Genomic DNA, 16,756 nt, shown 5'->3' on the forward strand with positions numbered 1-16,756 from the left:
GTGGCTGAAGTAAAGGTGATACTTCTACATTAAGTCTGAAGTCTGCCTTAGAAATCCTCCAAGCAGGACTAACAGACTGCAAAAAGACCATCCAGACCCCAAAAAATGAGCTCAGCAGCCTGTCCACCCTGTATGATCCTTCCCAACATGCTTCTTCCTTTAACAGGTGTAGGGCATGAATGCAAGTGACTGTGTACTTACAGAGAGCAAGGGTCCTCTTCAGTGAGATCTGACAGAAAAACATTGGCAAAGTGGATGAAGAGGGCACCTATTGCTTGCTTGGAGGTATCATAAAACCTGGAGAGAAAAAAAAAGGCAAGATTTCTGCCCTGGAGCAGAAACCTCAGCAGCAGAGTAGTCACCCAAGTGAAGGGCCCACATGGATCTGTCTTCCTCCAGCATGCATTCCTGATGCTGGAGAGGTTGTATATGCTGTAAAAGGGCTGTTTGGCCAACTTCAAACACTTAAAAAAATAAATCTCACTTTAGCTCATAGCAGCTCAGCCTTGCAGATCTGCTGCTGAGCTTTAACCTGCAGCAAAGGGCAGTTCATCCTCCAGCTCAGCCTCTCCAGCCAGCAGTAGGTGCAAGGAAGGTGTTCAGCTACTTACAGTTTTTGCACCTGTACACAGAGAATTGGATTTAATTCCTAAATTATTTTAGATACAGAACCAAACTGAGGTGACTTGCAAGTTTTTCATCACTCACACTGATAGCTCCTGCTGCCAAGCCAGCCAAGACCATGTGCTGATATACACCCAACTCTGAATAGCCTCTAAATCCTGCAATACAAAGGTACTTTGTAGAGGTGTCTGAAGCCACCAGCAATTCCCAGCCACCCCACATCAGCAGAGAGCCAAACCTGCTGCCTGGTCTATGTCTGAGATGGGTCAGAAGACACCAAAGTGATTAATTAAATTTAAGAACAAAATTTGACCCAGTTTGGGAGTCAGCTCAGGTGCAGATGTGGCAGCAGATTGGAGAGGACCATAACCCTTGGTTCAGTCACCTACAGCAAAAGCAAGCTCTTCTGGAGCAACTAGGCAGGGTATTTTACTTCTAGGGAGCACCAGCTACTTTATAGAGGTTTCCTTGGGCAGCAGTAGCAGAACACTTCATTTAACAACGAAATGTCATGCAAGGTACACAGGGGACCTAGAAGACTGTTAGCATAAGAGAAAACAACATTATATATATGGACTTTTCAAGCTTCAAATGAAAAAAATCTCACCATATCCTCCAGGGACGCCTCTCTGCCTTTGGTTCCTTAAATCGTTTTACTGCAAAGAGAATTAGAGAGGTTACATTAACCAGCAGGGCTGAGCTGAATCACATGTGCAGTCTGCACCAACCCTCAGTGCAAGAGCAGCCAAAAAATCCTGCAGGACCCTCAGCATTTGCCAGTCTAAAGCTAACAAAGGCCAAAAGACCTTCCCAGGGTAGTGGTGGAATCACTGTACCTGAAAGTGCTCAAAAGACATGTAGATGTGGTCCTTAGAGACATGGTTTAGTGGTGGATCTGGCAGTGCTGGGTTAATGGATGGACTCAATCTGGAAAGGCTTTTCCAACCTTAATGATTCCATGATTCTTTTCTATGACCTGAATGCAAATTGACCAGGAGCAAGACATGCCCCCATGGGTCAGGAGGATGAATGGCAGAGGTATTTGAAGATAGGTGTGTGCTTCTGGCATCCCTCAGCAACAGCACTCCCGTGCCATTGGAAGTGACCTAAGGGAAGCTTAGGAGGTTTCATCACTACCTACCAGCCCTCATAGTTCTTCCAGGCAACCTGAAGTTAAAGTAGTGACAGTCAAATGATACAGTCCAAAAGTCTCAGTAGCGCACTAAAGCCATCTCCTCCTCACAGCTAACAGGACCAGAGGATCTCTGAGGAAGCAGAACTTCTCACACATCTCCAGCATGAAGGCATCAGTGCCAGCTCCCAAAACTCTGTGAGCTGGCACAGGTCCAAACTTGTGCCAGATATTAGTAAAACAATACTTCATCAAATGTATTTTGCATGCCCTCTGGCTACCACTGCAGAGTAGCAGTCTGAGACACATGGCCACACTAACCAACAAGAGGCTCTGGATGAGGTACATGAAGCAACTCTTCCTTTCTTTGAAAACACACAAGGTCAGGTAACTGCTCCAGCTGTATTTGAGAGCTCAGGCTGACAGCTGCAGCCCCATCACCTGCCTCAAGGGACAGTCTGGCCTCATTCCTCTGGGAAATGACTTCCTGGTCCCACCTGGGAGGATGAAGGGACTTTTCTGTCAGGAGCCTTGACATTTCAGAGGTGCAGCTTTGTACTGCTTTTACTGGCAATGTGACAGAGGAGTATATGAAAAGATTATAGTAACAGGACAATGGAGAACTGTTTAAACTAAAAGAAGAGTTGTTTAGATTAGATATTAGGACAAAGTTCTTCACTGTGAGGCTAGGGAGGCACTGGAACAGGTCGCCCACAGAACCTGTGGGTGCCCCATACCCGGAAGTCGGGCTGGATGGGGGTTGGAGCAAACTGGTCTAGTGGAAGGTTCCCCTGCCCATGACAGTGGGGGTGGAACAAAATGATCTTTAAGGTCTCTTCCAAACCAAACCATTCCAAGGTTCTATGATCTCATTAACCCCAGGACTTCAGTTGGGCACATGCAGGGGTTTTGGTGCCACTCAAATCCACAGAAAACCAGCACCAGTTATTGCCATTAATGAGTAAGAAAGCATCAAACAAGTCAAGTTACACCAGGCATTGCTGCAGGAGTTTGTATCCTACCCCTTTCCAGGAAAAAAGGCCTGCTTTCCCTCATCCAGCTGAATCCTACCACAAGATATCACTGCAGCAATGACTGCCATCAGCATAGGCAAGGTCTGTCATCTCTGATGCCCTTCAAAGGGCCACTCGCATTTCACTGACCCACAAGCATGAGACCAGTGGATCAACCAAGCTCTTTGAGTGGCCTGAAGTATTTAAACCAAACCTCAGCTCACCAGGCAAAGACCATGATGCTGCAGGTGTTAGAAGGGTCTTCAGGCCACCAGGCAACCCAGCTGGCCACTAACCTGACCACGAGAGCACCAGGGATGATCTTCATTATTTTCGTAATGAGAAGTGACATGTTATGTATCCACAGCCACTCAGGCTAGAAATACAGTAATTCAGTGTGATAAGATGACAAGTAAGAGGTAAGAAGTTAATGGTGTGCTGCCTTGTTGAACACAGCTTGTCATGCCTCATTAGATTTAAGAGAGTTATCTGAGACTCTGTAATTATCAGAGACAGTAAAACTGTTGTATTAAAGATAAAAGCTGGTATTATAGAGAAATAATTAACTGCTTAATAGGGCATTTGCTGTGCAGAGTGCAGCAGGCTGTCTCCAAATTAAACCAGAAATCCAGCCAAGATTACCAAAGCTTAACAGGGAGCAGAGTCATTTGGTAGCTGCGACCCAGGGATTAGGGGTGATGTTAAATCCACACTAAAGCAGCATCAGGTCCTAGAAAACTCAAGGAGATGATTGAGTCCTCTATGAGGGAGCACAGAAGGGTTCTGAAGCAACAGGCTGAACAGTGACCGGAAAACATCCCTCTCCTCTTCCAAGGCCTGCAAGGGGATCAAGCCGTGGCAGGCACAGCCACAGGCTCAGCTGAATGACACTGGAGAAAGGCTGAAGTCTCCTTTGCTCTTCTCAAAACATGTTTCCACTTACAGGGGCCAATACAGTTTTCCACCAGCTGTAGGCATGGGTTTGCTACCATGCCTCAGATGAAATAAACCTTAAGGGTGGATTGATCTAAGAAAAGTTGTGCCTGCATCCAGCAAACAAGAAATGTGTGATATTTAAATTCTAGTACTCACAACCAACTAAAATTTTTAAAACACTTAAAACCAATTAAAATTCAGTTTTGTGCACATAGAGCTGCACAAGATGGGAGAGAACCTCCACCTAATTAGATTGAAAATGGGAAGAATAGACAAGAGGAATTTGTCTTCCAACAGTGCTCCCAGCAACAGCATAGATTATTTTAACTCTGTTTCTCTTCTCAGCTTGTCCATGTGCAAAGTCAGCTGGCTTGTACAAAGAGGCAACATTACTGCACATGTTGGGAAGAAATTCTTCATTATGAGGGAGATCAGACACTGGAATAAATTGCCCAGAGAAGCAAGTGAGGATGCCCCATCCTTGGAAGTGTTCAATGCCAGGTTGGATGGGGCTTGAAGCAACTTGGTGTGGGAAGGTGTCCCTGCCCATGGTAGGGGGTTGGAACTGGATGATCCTTAAGGTCTCTTCCAACCTAAACCATTGTATGATTCCAAATTTCTGTACAAGTTAGGAGAAGTAGACCTAAGTGTATCCTATCCAACAGGAGCAAAGCACCACCAAGATGACAGCCTGCCTTCTTGAGGGTCTGTCCTCACAAGTTACCACTCCACCCCTACTTGCAGACAAAAAGCTGTGAAGTTGAACCAAAAGGGAAGCAAGACGAGTGACAATTTGACAGACATACCCTGCCCATGGCTGAAAAAAGGCAGGGCAGGAAACAGAACACTTCCCAGCCCTTCCTCTTCAGTCAAGGACAATAAAGATCATACAAGCTTGAAATTCCCCCAGAACCACCAGGCTGGGTGGTAGCTGACATCTGAGTAAGAACCTGTGAACTGTTTAAAAAAAAAATTTGGGAGGAGCCTTTCAATATAAATCCGTAAATAGTCAGAAAAGTAGAAGATAAAACCTCAATGACATCTGTTCTCACTCTTTTTTCCACGGTAATACAGTGCTCTTTGGATGGAATAGAAAGGTGACAGAAAGCTTTGCCTGCCCTAGACACCTGTAACTACCCTGAAGTTACCTGAGCTTGCAGTAATCAGTGTCCCACAGTCTACTTCTGGTTTTAAAAATAAAGTCTCCAGTTATAACTAAGACAAAAGCAGCAACCACCCAATTTCCTCATGCTGTTCCTCACCCCACCCATGGTGTGGCATCATCCCTGCATCCCCCACTGACCCCACACTGCATTCAGGCAGATCTGCTGCTGGTTTGTGCATTAGCACAGGTGCCTTTTATTCCTCTTGGAAATAAACCCCTTAATTTAGGCAGAATTAGCAGCAGCATCAACCAGTTGCTGATCAGCAAAACAGGCTACCAAGCCAGGTTTCTACAAAATTACAGGGGAATACTTATTTCCTTAGGACATGGTTAGACACGCTTGGCTGAGAGTCAGACCACTTCCTTGGTAAATCTTTACTGCAATCAACCACAGGATTCAAAAGTTGAGGTTTGGAAATGAGATGTTGACTCAACAGACCAAGCTTTTGGGATTTGATTTACAGGGATGCAAACCTGACCCAAAACTGCTCAGCAGCAGCCCCAGGGGACCAATACTGAAAGTGAACTTGATATAAGAAGCACTATTAGGAGCATTAAGAGACTTAAATTGTAAAAGTCACCAAAAATAAAGGCTGAAACACCCAGAGTTGATGATGCTGTCACCTGCTTTTACAAAAGGGACCAGCTGAATTGCCTGCTGTAAAGCCCTTTTCCAAGGCCACATCCCACCAGCAAGAGGGTCAGAACTTTATTTCTGGCCTGTGCAGAAGAGGACTCAGAGCTACTGTACCAAGGAGGAAACAGAAGCTCTTCCCCTGACCAACCTCCATGTTATTGGAGACTGTACTGCCTATAAATAACACATTTCAACCGGTTTTGCAGGACACACCCTTTCCCAGGCTTTTTCCAACCCCAGGCAGGAAAGAAGCCAACATGTAGGATACAGAGCCAAAACCCAGGGGTCTGCACTATTCTTAGGCTGAGACTGCAGCTCTGCAGACAGCTTGACCCAAGACACAATGGCAGGAAGCAGCAGCCACTGTTTGCTGAGAGCAGCCAATGTGCTGCTGGCCAGATAAGTGTGAGACATAAAATCACAGAATCAATTGGGCTGGAAAAGACCTCTGAGATCATCAAGTCCAACCCTTGGTCCAACTCCAGTCCCTCTACCAGATCATGGCACTCAGTGCCACGTCCAATCTCAGTTTAAAAACCTCCAGGGATGGGGAATCCACCACTTTTTTGGTCAGGCCATTCCAATGCCTGATTACTCTCTCTGTAAAGAATTTTTTTCTGATCTCCAATTTCCCCTGGCAGAGCTTGAGCCTGTGTCCCCTTGTCCCATTGCTGACAGCCTGGGGGAAGAGACCAACCCCCACCTGGCTATAACCTCCCCATCAGTTCAGGGGCAGCAATAGTCCTGTTTTGCCTCCTTAAAACACCTGTCAGTGGTTTAATGAGACAGACTGCTACTGATTTACACCTAGTGCAGCCCAGAGGATGTATTCAGGCATTCCCTCCCAAATACCCTTGTACCAGTGCTAGAAGAACATAAGCACCTGCAGCAAAGAGGGAACACCTTAAGGAAAGAACAGAAATGGAGGTTATGTTCATAGAATGGTTTGGGTTGAAAGGGACCTTAAAGACCACCTAGTTCCAACCCAACTACCCTGAAGAGGGACACTTTACACCAGGTTACTCAGAAGCCCAAGCTAGAATATTCATCCTTCTGGAGACTCCAGCTGCCCAAATGAAGGCCCACAGAATACTTTGGCATGGTTCTCAGTTTTCAATTCTACCTTTTGTCACTTATTTCTATGCAGATTTTTAGAGCTGTCGTTACAACCAAGTGCCAGGTGGTCACAACCTGAAGCTGTGTGGTAACAAACATTTCTCATGCTTTGCACAATGAGAACAGAGCATATTATTTGATGACACAGTAGATTTTATAGGTGATCTGGATTGGGGATCTGGTCCAACTCAAATGTAGAATGCCCAGGGACAGGCAGTAGCGACTCTCCCCATACACAGCATCTCTATATGTCAAGTCAGTCCCTTACAAAATGGAGTTTAGATAAGGAAAGAATAGAGTTAAGACCAGAAGATCCAAGATTATTAAGAGAACAACACCTGAAGAATGAAGTGATGGAACTGGACAAGTAGTTATTGCAGAATCGCAGATGGTTTGGGGTTGGAAGGGACCTCATTTCAACCCTCTTTTAACACTCAAGGTAGCATCTTATCCAACTCCAACTTTAATAATTAAAATCTATCTGACATAGAGTCTTCTGATAAATGCTGTTAAAAAAACAGCTGGAAATTTAACAGACTCCTTAAAGCTTTACTTAGTCCACCTCTTAGTTACAGAGGACTAGTTTCCCTGTAAAGTTTGTTGTAAGTTAAGTCACCTACATCAGCTGCTCACCACGTGTTGCAGAACCAGCTCAGCAAGGTGCTCCACTGCCCATGGATTAGAGAGAACTTCTCACACAGCTCTACTTTGCCAGCTCATTTCTCAGCTCACCCAACCCACTTGTTCCTTCAGAAACCAAGAACCTCCCAGTCCCTGCCCAGCCACAGGGTTTAGCTGTTCAAAAGGTGACAGCAAACAAGGGGTCAGCATAATCTTCAGCTGAAATTCAAAAGCTTTGTGGAAGGCTGTGTGCAGCTTAATGAAGCACATTGAGGGCTGCACAGACCTTCCAGCCTACAAAGCACAACACGTGTTTTCAAGCCTAGCAAGTTTTCAGAGGTACTGAAGCAGAATAAACATGTACTGAGAGTACTGCCATATGCAGCTTGGTGCTTAACCCACAAACCTACATGTAAATTGGCTACTCCAGGCAGCAAAGCCCAGTGCTTCTCAGTGCCAGAGACACAGTTAACCTCTGTGGCTTTGTTATTCTCGAGAGGGGAAAGCACGTACAGGGGCCAAGTTGGAATTTAAACAAAAAAAAAATCACATATAGTTACACATTTTTGTGAGAGGAAGCAAAGTCAGCAGAGCCAGTCTTGGGCACGGTAACCCTGTAGTGCTCTTGTGCCCAGAGCAGATTTATTTCAAAACAGAATGGAAGTCTGGACAGATCAAGTGCTCTATCAGTTATTTCTTCTCTTTCCTGACATGGACTCGCACTTCCACCCACCGTTATATTTTCAGTGTAAAATCAAAACACAAACCAGAAAGCACACAGAATACTTTTGAAGGACAAAAAGAGTGCAGTAATTCAAACTTTGTACAGCAACAAGCCTAAACTTAACACTGGGGTAGTATCATAGAATGCTTTGGGTTGGAAGAGTCCTTTAAAGGTCATCTAGTCCAAGCCCCCTAACATGGGGCAGATACACTTTCCAATGGATCAGGTTCCTCAGAGCCCCATCCAACCTGACTTCCATTGTTTCCAGGGATGAAGCATCCACCACCTCACTGGGCAACCTGTTTCTGTGTTTCAGCAGCCTTACTTGAAAAAAATTCTTATTATATTTAATCTAAATCTATCCTCTTTCAATTTAAAACCATTACCCCTTTCCTATCACTACAGGGTCTACTAGAAAGTCACAAAAGGTGGGTTAAGACTGATTTATCCTGTGGAAGTGAGTACCACAGCTTCCACCAGTCCCCCTCAAAGTTCTGACACTTCCATACACAAGGATGCTGTTTCCCCTTTTCACTAACCAATTGCCCACCATCCAGGAGAAAAACACACTCAAAGTCCAGCTGGTAAGTCCATGGGGACCAGGAAAACACAGACCACAGAGCAAGGGGATACTTCTGATGTTCTTTAAAAACTGTTTTCTACCACAGAACTACTTTTACAGTCAGTCTGGCATACTCCTATTCTGTGGTACTGTTTCAGGTCAAGCTACTGGGCCCAGTGTATAGAACACCACTCCAGTGTCTAACAGAGCATCCCCATCAACAAGTCCTACCCTGGGGTGTCAGCACAAAGGTCCCTACTGCCAACAACTCAAGGCAAGATGTGCTGGAAAAGTGTATCCAGCAGTGGCATGCAGCAGGAGACAGAGGGACACTGCTGTCATATGAGGTACGATCAAGACATTTTCAAAAAAGACAAGCTGATTTCACTGAAGTGGGTTGTGGAGCTCAGTCCAGAGCAACTCCCCTTGCCTGGCAGCATGAACACTGTCCAAGAGCTAAGTCTATTTTCACATCTACAGCACAAGTGCTACTAAACCTCATTGTGGAGCTCAGAGGGTTGCCAAGAGACTTTCAGGAAGAGAGAAAGTTAGAAGAAAAATAAATGTTCTTACATGTCCTCCACACTGCTTGTGGTGGGATAGAAAATAAGTATACCAGCTCCAAGGAAAACTTTTTCCATTCACAATGGAGACAAAAGATTCTTCAACACCCCAAATCTGTTTCTTGTGCACTCCAGTTAATTCACAAAAAGGGCTCTAAATTGTACAGAATATCTTCCCTCACTTCAAAGTTTTTTGCTGTCTCATGGGCAAACCTGGACAACTTTTGTTAGTGTACAGCCCCTTCCTGAAGTTTAAACAAATAGCAGCAACTGCAGGAACTCAGCCCTCAAAAAATCACACACTCTCTGCAGCTGAGATAACTGCAACACACTTTCTCCACTCAGCTCAGTGATGCTCAAGGCAAAGCATTACAAACTACTTCAGATGGGATTGCACAATTATCCACACTCCTCCATGTCATGACCTCCCCAAGGGGAAGCTCTTGCACAGGATTTTGGATTGCCACACACATGCAGCTGCTAAGCCTCACTGCCTCTGCTTTCAAGGGTGTCTCAGGTCTCCCAGCAAGTGTCCTTACAGCCAAAGGGCCTCCAGAGCCACCCCAGGCAGGTGACAAGGATAGCACCTCATTGCCATTTCATTACCAAACAGGGCAAGGCTGCAAACAGAACAAGCCCTGGACCGTACTGGAATTAGGCTTGACTACAACCTTAAAGACTTTCTTGCTGGAAAAACAGGAGAGTGTTTGTAGGCTGAAATGAACTGTCATCACTACTGCCTTTGATAGTTGACAGACTGGTATAATTCCACCAAACTGCTTTCCTGGCTCCCTACAATCTACTTCTGGATCCTGTTTTCACCACACAAAGGACCCATTTCACATATCCCACTGTAATGGGGAGCAACCACCTCACTCATTCAATTGCTCAAGTCTAATTTCCTCCTCTGTGAGGTTTTCCTATCAGGTTGGCAGGAGAAAGATCTTTCCACAGCTCCAAGAAACACAAATTCAAGGGCACAAACTCTTCTGACAAAAACATAAATTTATCCTTCCTTTAATGGCCATGCTTGAGACCCACAATACTTTTAGTCTGAGTTCCTCTAGATGTTTTCAAGTGCTCTGAATAGTATGCACAATTTGGAAGTCTTATTTATTCAAATTCAAGTGCTCCTATAGACAAGCTGCTGCTTTAAAGCAGAAGGAATGGAAAAATCATTGTCTTGGGTTTGAACATGAATTTCATAGCATGGTTTGGACTGGAAGGGACCTCAAAAACCATCTAATTCCAAACCTCCTACCATGGGCAGGCACACTTTCCATTAGTTCAGGTTGCTCCAAGCCCTGTCCTACCTGGCCTTGAACACTTCCAGGGATGGGGGAGCCACAGCTTCCTGGGCAACCTGTTCAATGCCCTCCCACTCTCACTGACCTTGTTTTCACTCATTGACCTGTAACTCTGAGCACACTGGCCTGAAACATCCCAGCAAAAAAAATCAGTCATAAACACAACAAAGACACCCAGGAATGTCACACTACTGAAAGAAGTATCACCAAAGAAGGGCTGACTCCAGTGACAGCAGCATCCCAAGTTCTAAATGATGTAGTCATTCAGCTGGGATTGCCTGACCTGATGCTGGGCTGGATGCAGTGAAGATGCAATTAAGGTTCCCAAGAACCTTTTTAATCAGCTCAAGAGACTCCCAAACCTCCCAGATCCTGGAGCCTTCTCCTTCCCAAGAGGCTGCCAACTGAACAGGCTGTGGAAATAGCCCCAAAGCTGCAAGTTGTTGCCCAACATTAAGCCATTGGTAAGCCCACTACAACCATTGTGGATCAGGAGTCAGCCCAGAAACAGCTCAAGAGAAGATCCAAGCCTCCAGCTGGGAGCGTGTGACAGGGGTACAGATAAGACGCAGCTGGGGTGGATTAGGGACCACCAGCCCAGCTGCAGCCAGAGGAGGTGCTGTGGTTGGGATCCCAGGGCTGTAAACACATCTGCTTTTGGGGTCCCAGCCAGTTCCTTCACAGCCTTAATCACTGGGCTGATTCACAACAAAACCGCAGGATCAGCTTTCATTTTCTCCTCATTAACCAAGAGGCTGTTAATCTTCAAGGAAATATTAGCCCTTGTACCAGAGGGAAGACAGAGTGAGCCCAGGGTTGATGATTTGCGAGTAGGGGTTATGCAGCCTCACATACAGAGGTATTTTGACATGATTTACCCATGTCCTTGATTTTATGAGACACCTCATGGAGTTTGTGGGACAATTAACCCACATGCACATATCACCAAGCGGAACAGGAACAGAAAGAGATATTTATCTATTCTTACTGTCAATATTTGGAGAAACACAAGCAGTGACACGTTACAACTGGGCTGCTCCAGCTGGAAAAGGGTATCAGTTATCGCTAGGAAGAACTTGTTGCAGTTTTCTCTGGCAGCCTGGCGTTAACCGCAGCGCTGGAGCCTTTGAAAGTAGTTTCCAGAATGCAGAGGCACAAGAGAACTTCAAAATCTGCAGCTACTTAGCGAGAAAACTTGAAAGTTTCAGTTCCCTGTCACCACAGGCTTTTAAACAAGAAAAACAGATCGAGTTCTGGCGTGTTTTTCAACTTGTGTTAAACCACTTAACCCTAAAAAGTAGCAACACAACACAAAGCTCTGATCAAAAAGCAGCTGCAGCATAAAACAACAGTAAATTTTCTCAGCTCTTTCAGCACTACTATTCCCCAACTTTTCATAGGGTCACAGAATCATTCAGGTTGGAAAAGACCTGCAAGATCATCGAGTCCAATCATTAACCCAGCATTGCTAAAGCCACCGGTACACCACATCCCTAGAGTGCCACATCTACATGTCCTTTAAATTCCCGTAGGGACGGTGACTCTACCACTACCCTGGGCAGCCTGTTCCAATTCCCCCTTCAGAGAAGAAGCTCTACCTAATATCTAACTGAAGTCTTCTCTAGTGCAACTTGAGGCCGTTCCCTCTGCCCCTGGAAATCACAACCTGCGTGATTTTTCTCACTCCTCCGCTGTTTCCTCTCACTACCACCCCTTCGCGGTAACCAGCAAAACTCGTTCTCTCCGTAACCTCCATCCCCAGCCTTTCAAGCCCTAAAACTTCGCAACCGAAGCAAAATTAAACAAAACAGCATCACAAGACAATTAAATCACCTCTCCCCAAGCAGCGTCCGATCGGGCACCCGCCCCGTTTTTGTCAGCCCCTCCCCGGGAACTCACGGGGTCACACCAAGAGTTTTTATCCTTCATTAAAATTTTCTAAGTGACTGAGCAATGGCTCGCACAAGCGCAGCCAATTTAAAGAGATTATCGCCGCGCGTTCGCGGGGCTTCATTACCATCAGATTAGGGCTGGGAACGGGAGTTTTAAGAAGGAGCATCTGGCGCTGCAACTGCCGGCTCGGGAGCATCCACCCGGAATCCCACGGGGAGTTACCGCGAAACTTGGGTGTTTTAAAGTGAACGGGCACCCAGCCCCCGAGCAACGCCGAAGTACCGCGGGTCCCCCCAACCCCCGCGGGCAGGGGATGTCCCCGAGCCCCCCGGTACTCACGCATGAGGGTGCTGAAGGCACAGAGAGCCAGCAGCGCCTGCAGCAGCACCCCGAAGCGCCCCAGCAGAGCGCCGCTGCCGCAGCCGTGCGCCGGGCGGGGGGCGGCCATGGCACTGCGGGCTGGAACGGGATGGGATACGATGGTGCGGGACGGGATGGAGCGCGGCTGAGCGGAACTATCCCGGCCCGGCCCCGCCGCGTACAAAGGCGGCCCCGAACCGCCCCCGCCCCCCGGCCCGCCCCGCGCGGGGCGGAGACGAGGAGGGGAACAGGGATGGGGATTGGGATCGGGATGGGGACGGAGTTGGAGACGAGGACGAGGATGAGGATGGAGACGGGGTGGGGGATGCTGATGGAGACGGGAACGGGCATCAAGATGGCGATAAGGATGGGGGACGTGAAAGGAATTGGAGATCGGGATGCAGTGGAGACAGATGAGACAGGGATGGGGTCGAGGATGAGGATGCAGATGGAGATAGAGATAGGGATGGGGATGGAGATGGAAATGGGGATGGAGATGGAGACAGGAATGAGAATGCAGATAGGGATAGGGATGTGGAAGGGATTGGAGATGGGGATGCAGTGGGGACAGGAATGCAGAGATGAGGATAGGAGATGGGAATGGAAACGGTGATGGGGATGTGAAAGGGGTTGGAGGTGGGAATGCAATGGGGGCAGAGATGGACACAGAGACAGGCAAGGAGATGGGGATGTGGAAGGGATTGGAGATGGGGATGGGACAGATGAAGATGGGGACGGAAATAGATATGGGAGCAGGGTGGGGATGGTGATGAGCATTGAGATAACAGTGGGGATGGGGGCAGGAATGGGGATGTGGATGTAGATGAGGTTGGGGATGGGAATGGAGATGTGATGACGATGAGGATGGAGATTAGGATTGGGACAGGGATGGAGGCAGATATGGAGACAGAGGTGGGGGTGGAGGTGGGATGAAGATAGGGATGTAGATCAGAATGAGCACAGGGATGGAGGCAGAGATTGAAGCAGAGGTGGGGATCGAGATGGAGATGAGAATGGGTGGTCCTGGCAGGAACTGGACCATCAGGCTGGAAAAGAGGAGACTGAGGAAAGACCTCATTGCAGTTACAACTTCCTTGGGAAAAGAAGGGGCAGACAATTATCTCTTCTCTGAGGTGACCAGTGACAGGACCCAAGGGAATGGACTGAAGTTGTATCAGGGGAGGTTTAAGTTGGATATTAGAAGAAGGTTCTTCATCCAGAGGGTGGTTGGGTGCTGGAACAGGCTCCCCAGGGAAGTGGTCACAGCGTCAAGTCTGACAAATTTCAAGAAGTGTTTGGACAATACTCTCAGGCATATGGTGTGACTCTGCAGGATGGTCCTGGGCAGAGCCAGGAACTGGACTCAAAGTTCCTTGTTCCAACTCAACATATTTTGTGATTCTGTGATACTGTGCTGAGGCTTGAAGTGCTGGGCTGGGGGAGTCCTGGTGAGACAGCGCTGCTGAGCTGGGCAGGGTGGACATGAGATGCTGGGCTGAGGAAGCCCCTGAAGTGTTTGGGGTGCCAGGATGGAGGGTCCCAGCCAAGTTTGAGGTGCCTTGGCTGGAGAGATCCTGGGAAAGTTTGGAATGCTTGGCTAGGGAGGGTTGATGGGGATTCTGCTCAAGACTGGGATGCCAGATTGAAGGGTTCTGGCAGAGACAGGTGTGCTGGGTTTGAGAGGCCACAGTGGGTTTGAAGTTCAGAGGTCCTGGTGATTTTGGGGGTACCAGGGTGGAGAGGGTCCCAGCAGGGTTTAGAGTGCTGAGTTGAAGGACGTTCTAGTGGGATTTTGGGTCTGCTGATAGGATTGGGTTCTCAGACCTCCTCAACCTGTGTTTTTGCTATACTGTGTAATGTTGCTCCCACCCCTCTTTACAGCTTCCTCCCCAGAGGCCAGGTTTCACTTTTTCTCTCCTTTCATTGTACTTGAGGCCACCTTTGGGGAGCACTGAGGTCACACACTGGAGTTTGCCTCCCTGATTTTGAGGGGTTTTGAGGGCTTGTGTTTAGTTACAAAACCAAAGAGACTGCAAATCTCATCATACCACATGATGTTGAGCAATGGCCTTAATAACAGTGATAAATGTTATAAGACAAGAAAATCATGGGAGCTGGCCTGCTTCCCAAGTAGGTCCAGTTTACAACACAGGAGGGAATTGTGTTATACATGAGCTTGGGAATCCCCTGTCCTGGGAAAGTCATTAGTGCCAGGCAGTTTGGACTGGAGGCTTGCTCCTCCTGCAGCTGCCTGCACTGAATTTCCTCAGCCCCTCAACTGAGCCAACACATCTCCTGGTACCAATGTGCCAACTCCACATCACTGAAATAACCCTCATAAAACACAGTCCCTCCCTTTTTTCAAATGTGAATTGAATTTTGTGTTGATAGATGTTCATTTACCTCACTGACTTTAATCATGGTTTAATCACGAGTTCAGTCAGGAAGGTGGAAGTTTCATCTCGCTAACTCATTTTCAGCTGATTTTATATGTGTAATTGTTAGTTTCATAAAAAGGTTCATTCCCCTGAGTTGGTAAATCTGATTGTGTTTTGCAGTCAGTTGCCTTCATATTAAATTCTAAATCAAATATTAAAGCTGATGCTCTTACATAAGCCACTTGAACACACTGTACGTGGAAGTATCTATTAAGCAAATACACATCTTAACAGATTTACTAGGCTCTAACTTCTTGCATTTTCTCAGATTTCATAGACTGCTGCTAAAGAACCATTATCAAGAATTGCTGGATGATAATTTTTCTCCTGGGAACTGCCTTGGGCTCTATTTGCCCAGGAACAGCACAGCAATTGGTGAAAATAAAGGGGGAAAGAAAGACATTCAAACAAGACTGATACTTCTTAAACAAAACTTCAGTTTCTATGAATAACATGCAAATTATCTGTGATGCATCACAGACTTGCTCAAGAGAACAGTATTCCAAAGACTCCTTCTGAGCCAATGGTGCCTCCTTCCCTTTCTTCTAGCCCAATTAATGGTGACTTCTCCCAGCTGCTCTACCAGCAGGACAAAGTTGTCTGAGGTCTTATTTCCAAGTGCTGATAGGTTTGCAGAGCCTCACATGTGTGAAAACACTCAGGCTGTAAGAGGGCAATAAACAGGACCCCCTTGATTTCACCTCCTTACAGGAAGAGGGAGATATCCTGCTCCACACTCCTCTGTGAAATCACAGCTTTGCTTTCTCAAAAGCATGATTTGCACTTCAAAATATTTGGATTTTCTGAACCTGTGCAAAACATCCTTAAGGCTCATCTATATCTGAGGTGGAGTCTAGGAGCTCTGGAGTCTGGGGGCACTGGCTACTAAGTTCTATATTATTTTGGTAAAAAAGATGCCCCACAACTGGCACCCTGCTTTTTTTCCCCAGGGTTTTCCATCTTTTCTCAGGTGCACAGAGAGGCACTGGGTCCTATTTATACCCAATATCATTCAATAAGTGTGTGTCTGCCCAAAGTGGCTGTGAACAGGGCAAGCTGCAGCCACCAGGGCAGCTAAACCCGCATCCTACATCAGTGCCCTCAGCTGCCACAGCTCAACCAATTACTTTCCTTAGGGAAATTTTCCTTTGGGACTGTGGGTTTTAGCCTGAGTTGATGCAAAGCTGTTTTCCAAGCAAGAAAGTTCAGAAAGTGAGTGTGCACCCTCATGTGCCCTCCAAAGCTCTGTGATGGCAAGTTGTTCAAGAAAAGAAGGCTCTGGGGAGAACTTAGAGCCCCTTCCAGAGCATGAAGGGGCTCCAAGAGAGCTGGAGAGAAGGGCCTGGAGTGACAGGACAAGGAGCTTCAGTCTGACAGAGGACAGGGTTAGTTTGGATAATTGGAAGAAATTCTTCCCTATGAGGGTGGTGAGGCTTCTGCACAGGTTGCCCAGAGAAGCTGTGGCTGCCCCATCCCTGGAAGTGTCCAAGGCCAGGCTGGATGGGGCTTGGAGCAACCTGGGATAGTGGAAGGTGTCCCTGCCCATGGCAGAGGACTGGAACGAGATGATCTTCAAGATCCCTTCTAACCCAAACCATTTTTTTTCCTAGGATTTGAAAAACATCCAGCACAAAAAAGAAAACAAACCAAGTAAGAACTTATGCA

The 16,756-nt window shown here is 46.8% G+C and overlaps 1 protein-coding gene across 2 annotated transcripts in view; it reads right to left on the reverse strand.

The window, feature by feature from the left end:
- Positions 1-12,816, reverse strand: part of LOC139670704 (store-operated calcium entry regulator STIMATE-like) — a 32,720-nt gene extending 19,904 nt beyond the window's left edge. For both annotated transcript variants that reach the window (XM_071552856.1, XM_071552857.1), the window contains exons 1-3: positions 12,633-12,816; positions 1,232-1,280; positions 202-297 (exon numbers count right to left, since the gene is read on the reverse strand). In XM_071552856.1, the coding sequence (XP_071408957.1) occupies positions 202-297; positions 1,232-1,280; positions 12,633-12,741 (254 nt within the window). In that variant the 5' untranslated portion in view covers positions 12,742-12,816. The remainder of the gene's footprint in view (positions 1-201; positions 298-1,231; positions 1,281-12,632) is intronic.
- Positions 12,817-16,756: the final 3,940 nt, after the last annotated feature.

This window comes from Pithys albifrons, chromosome 3, assembly GCF_047495875.1.
Source record: "Pithys albifrons albifrons isolate INPA30051 chromosome 3, PitAlb_v1, whole genome shotgun sequence".
Taxonomy (NCBI): Eukaryota; Metazoa; Chordata; class Aves; order Passeriformes; family Thamnophilidae; genus Pithys; species Pithys albifrons.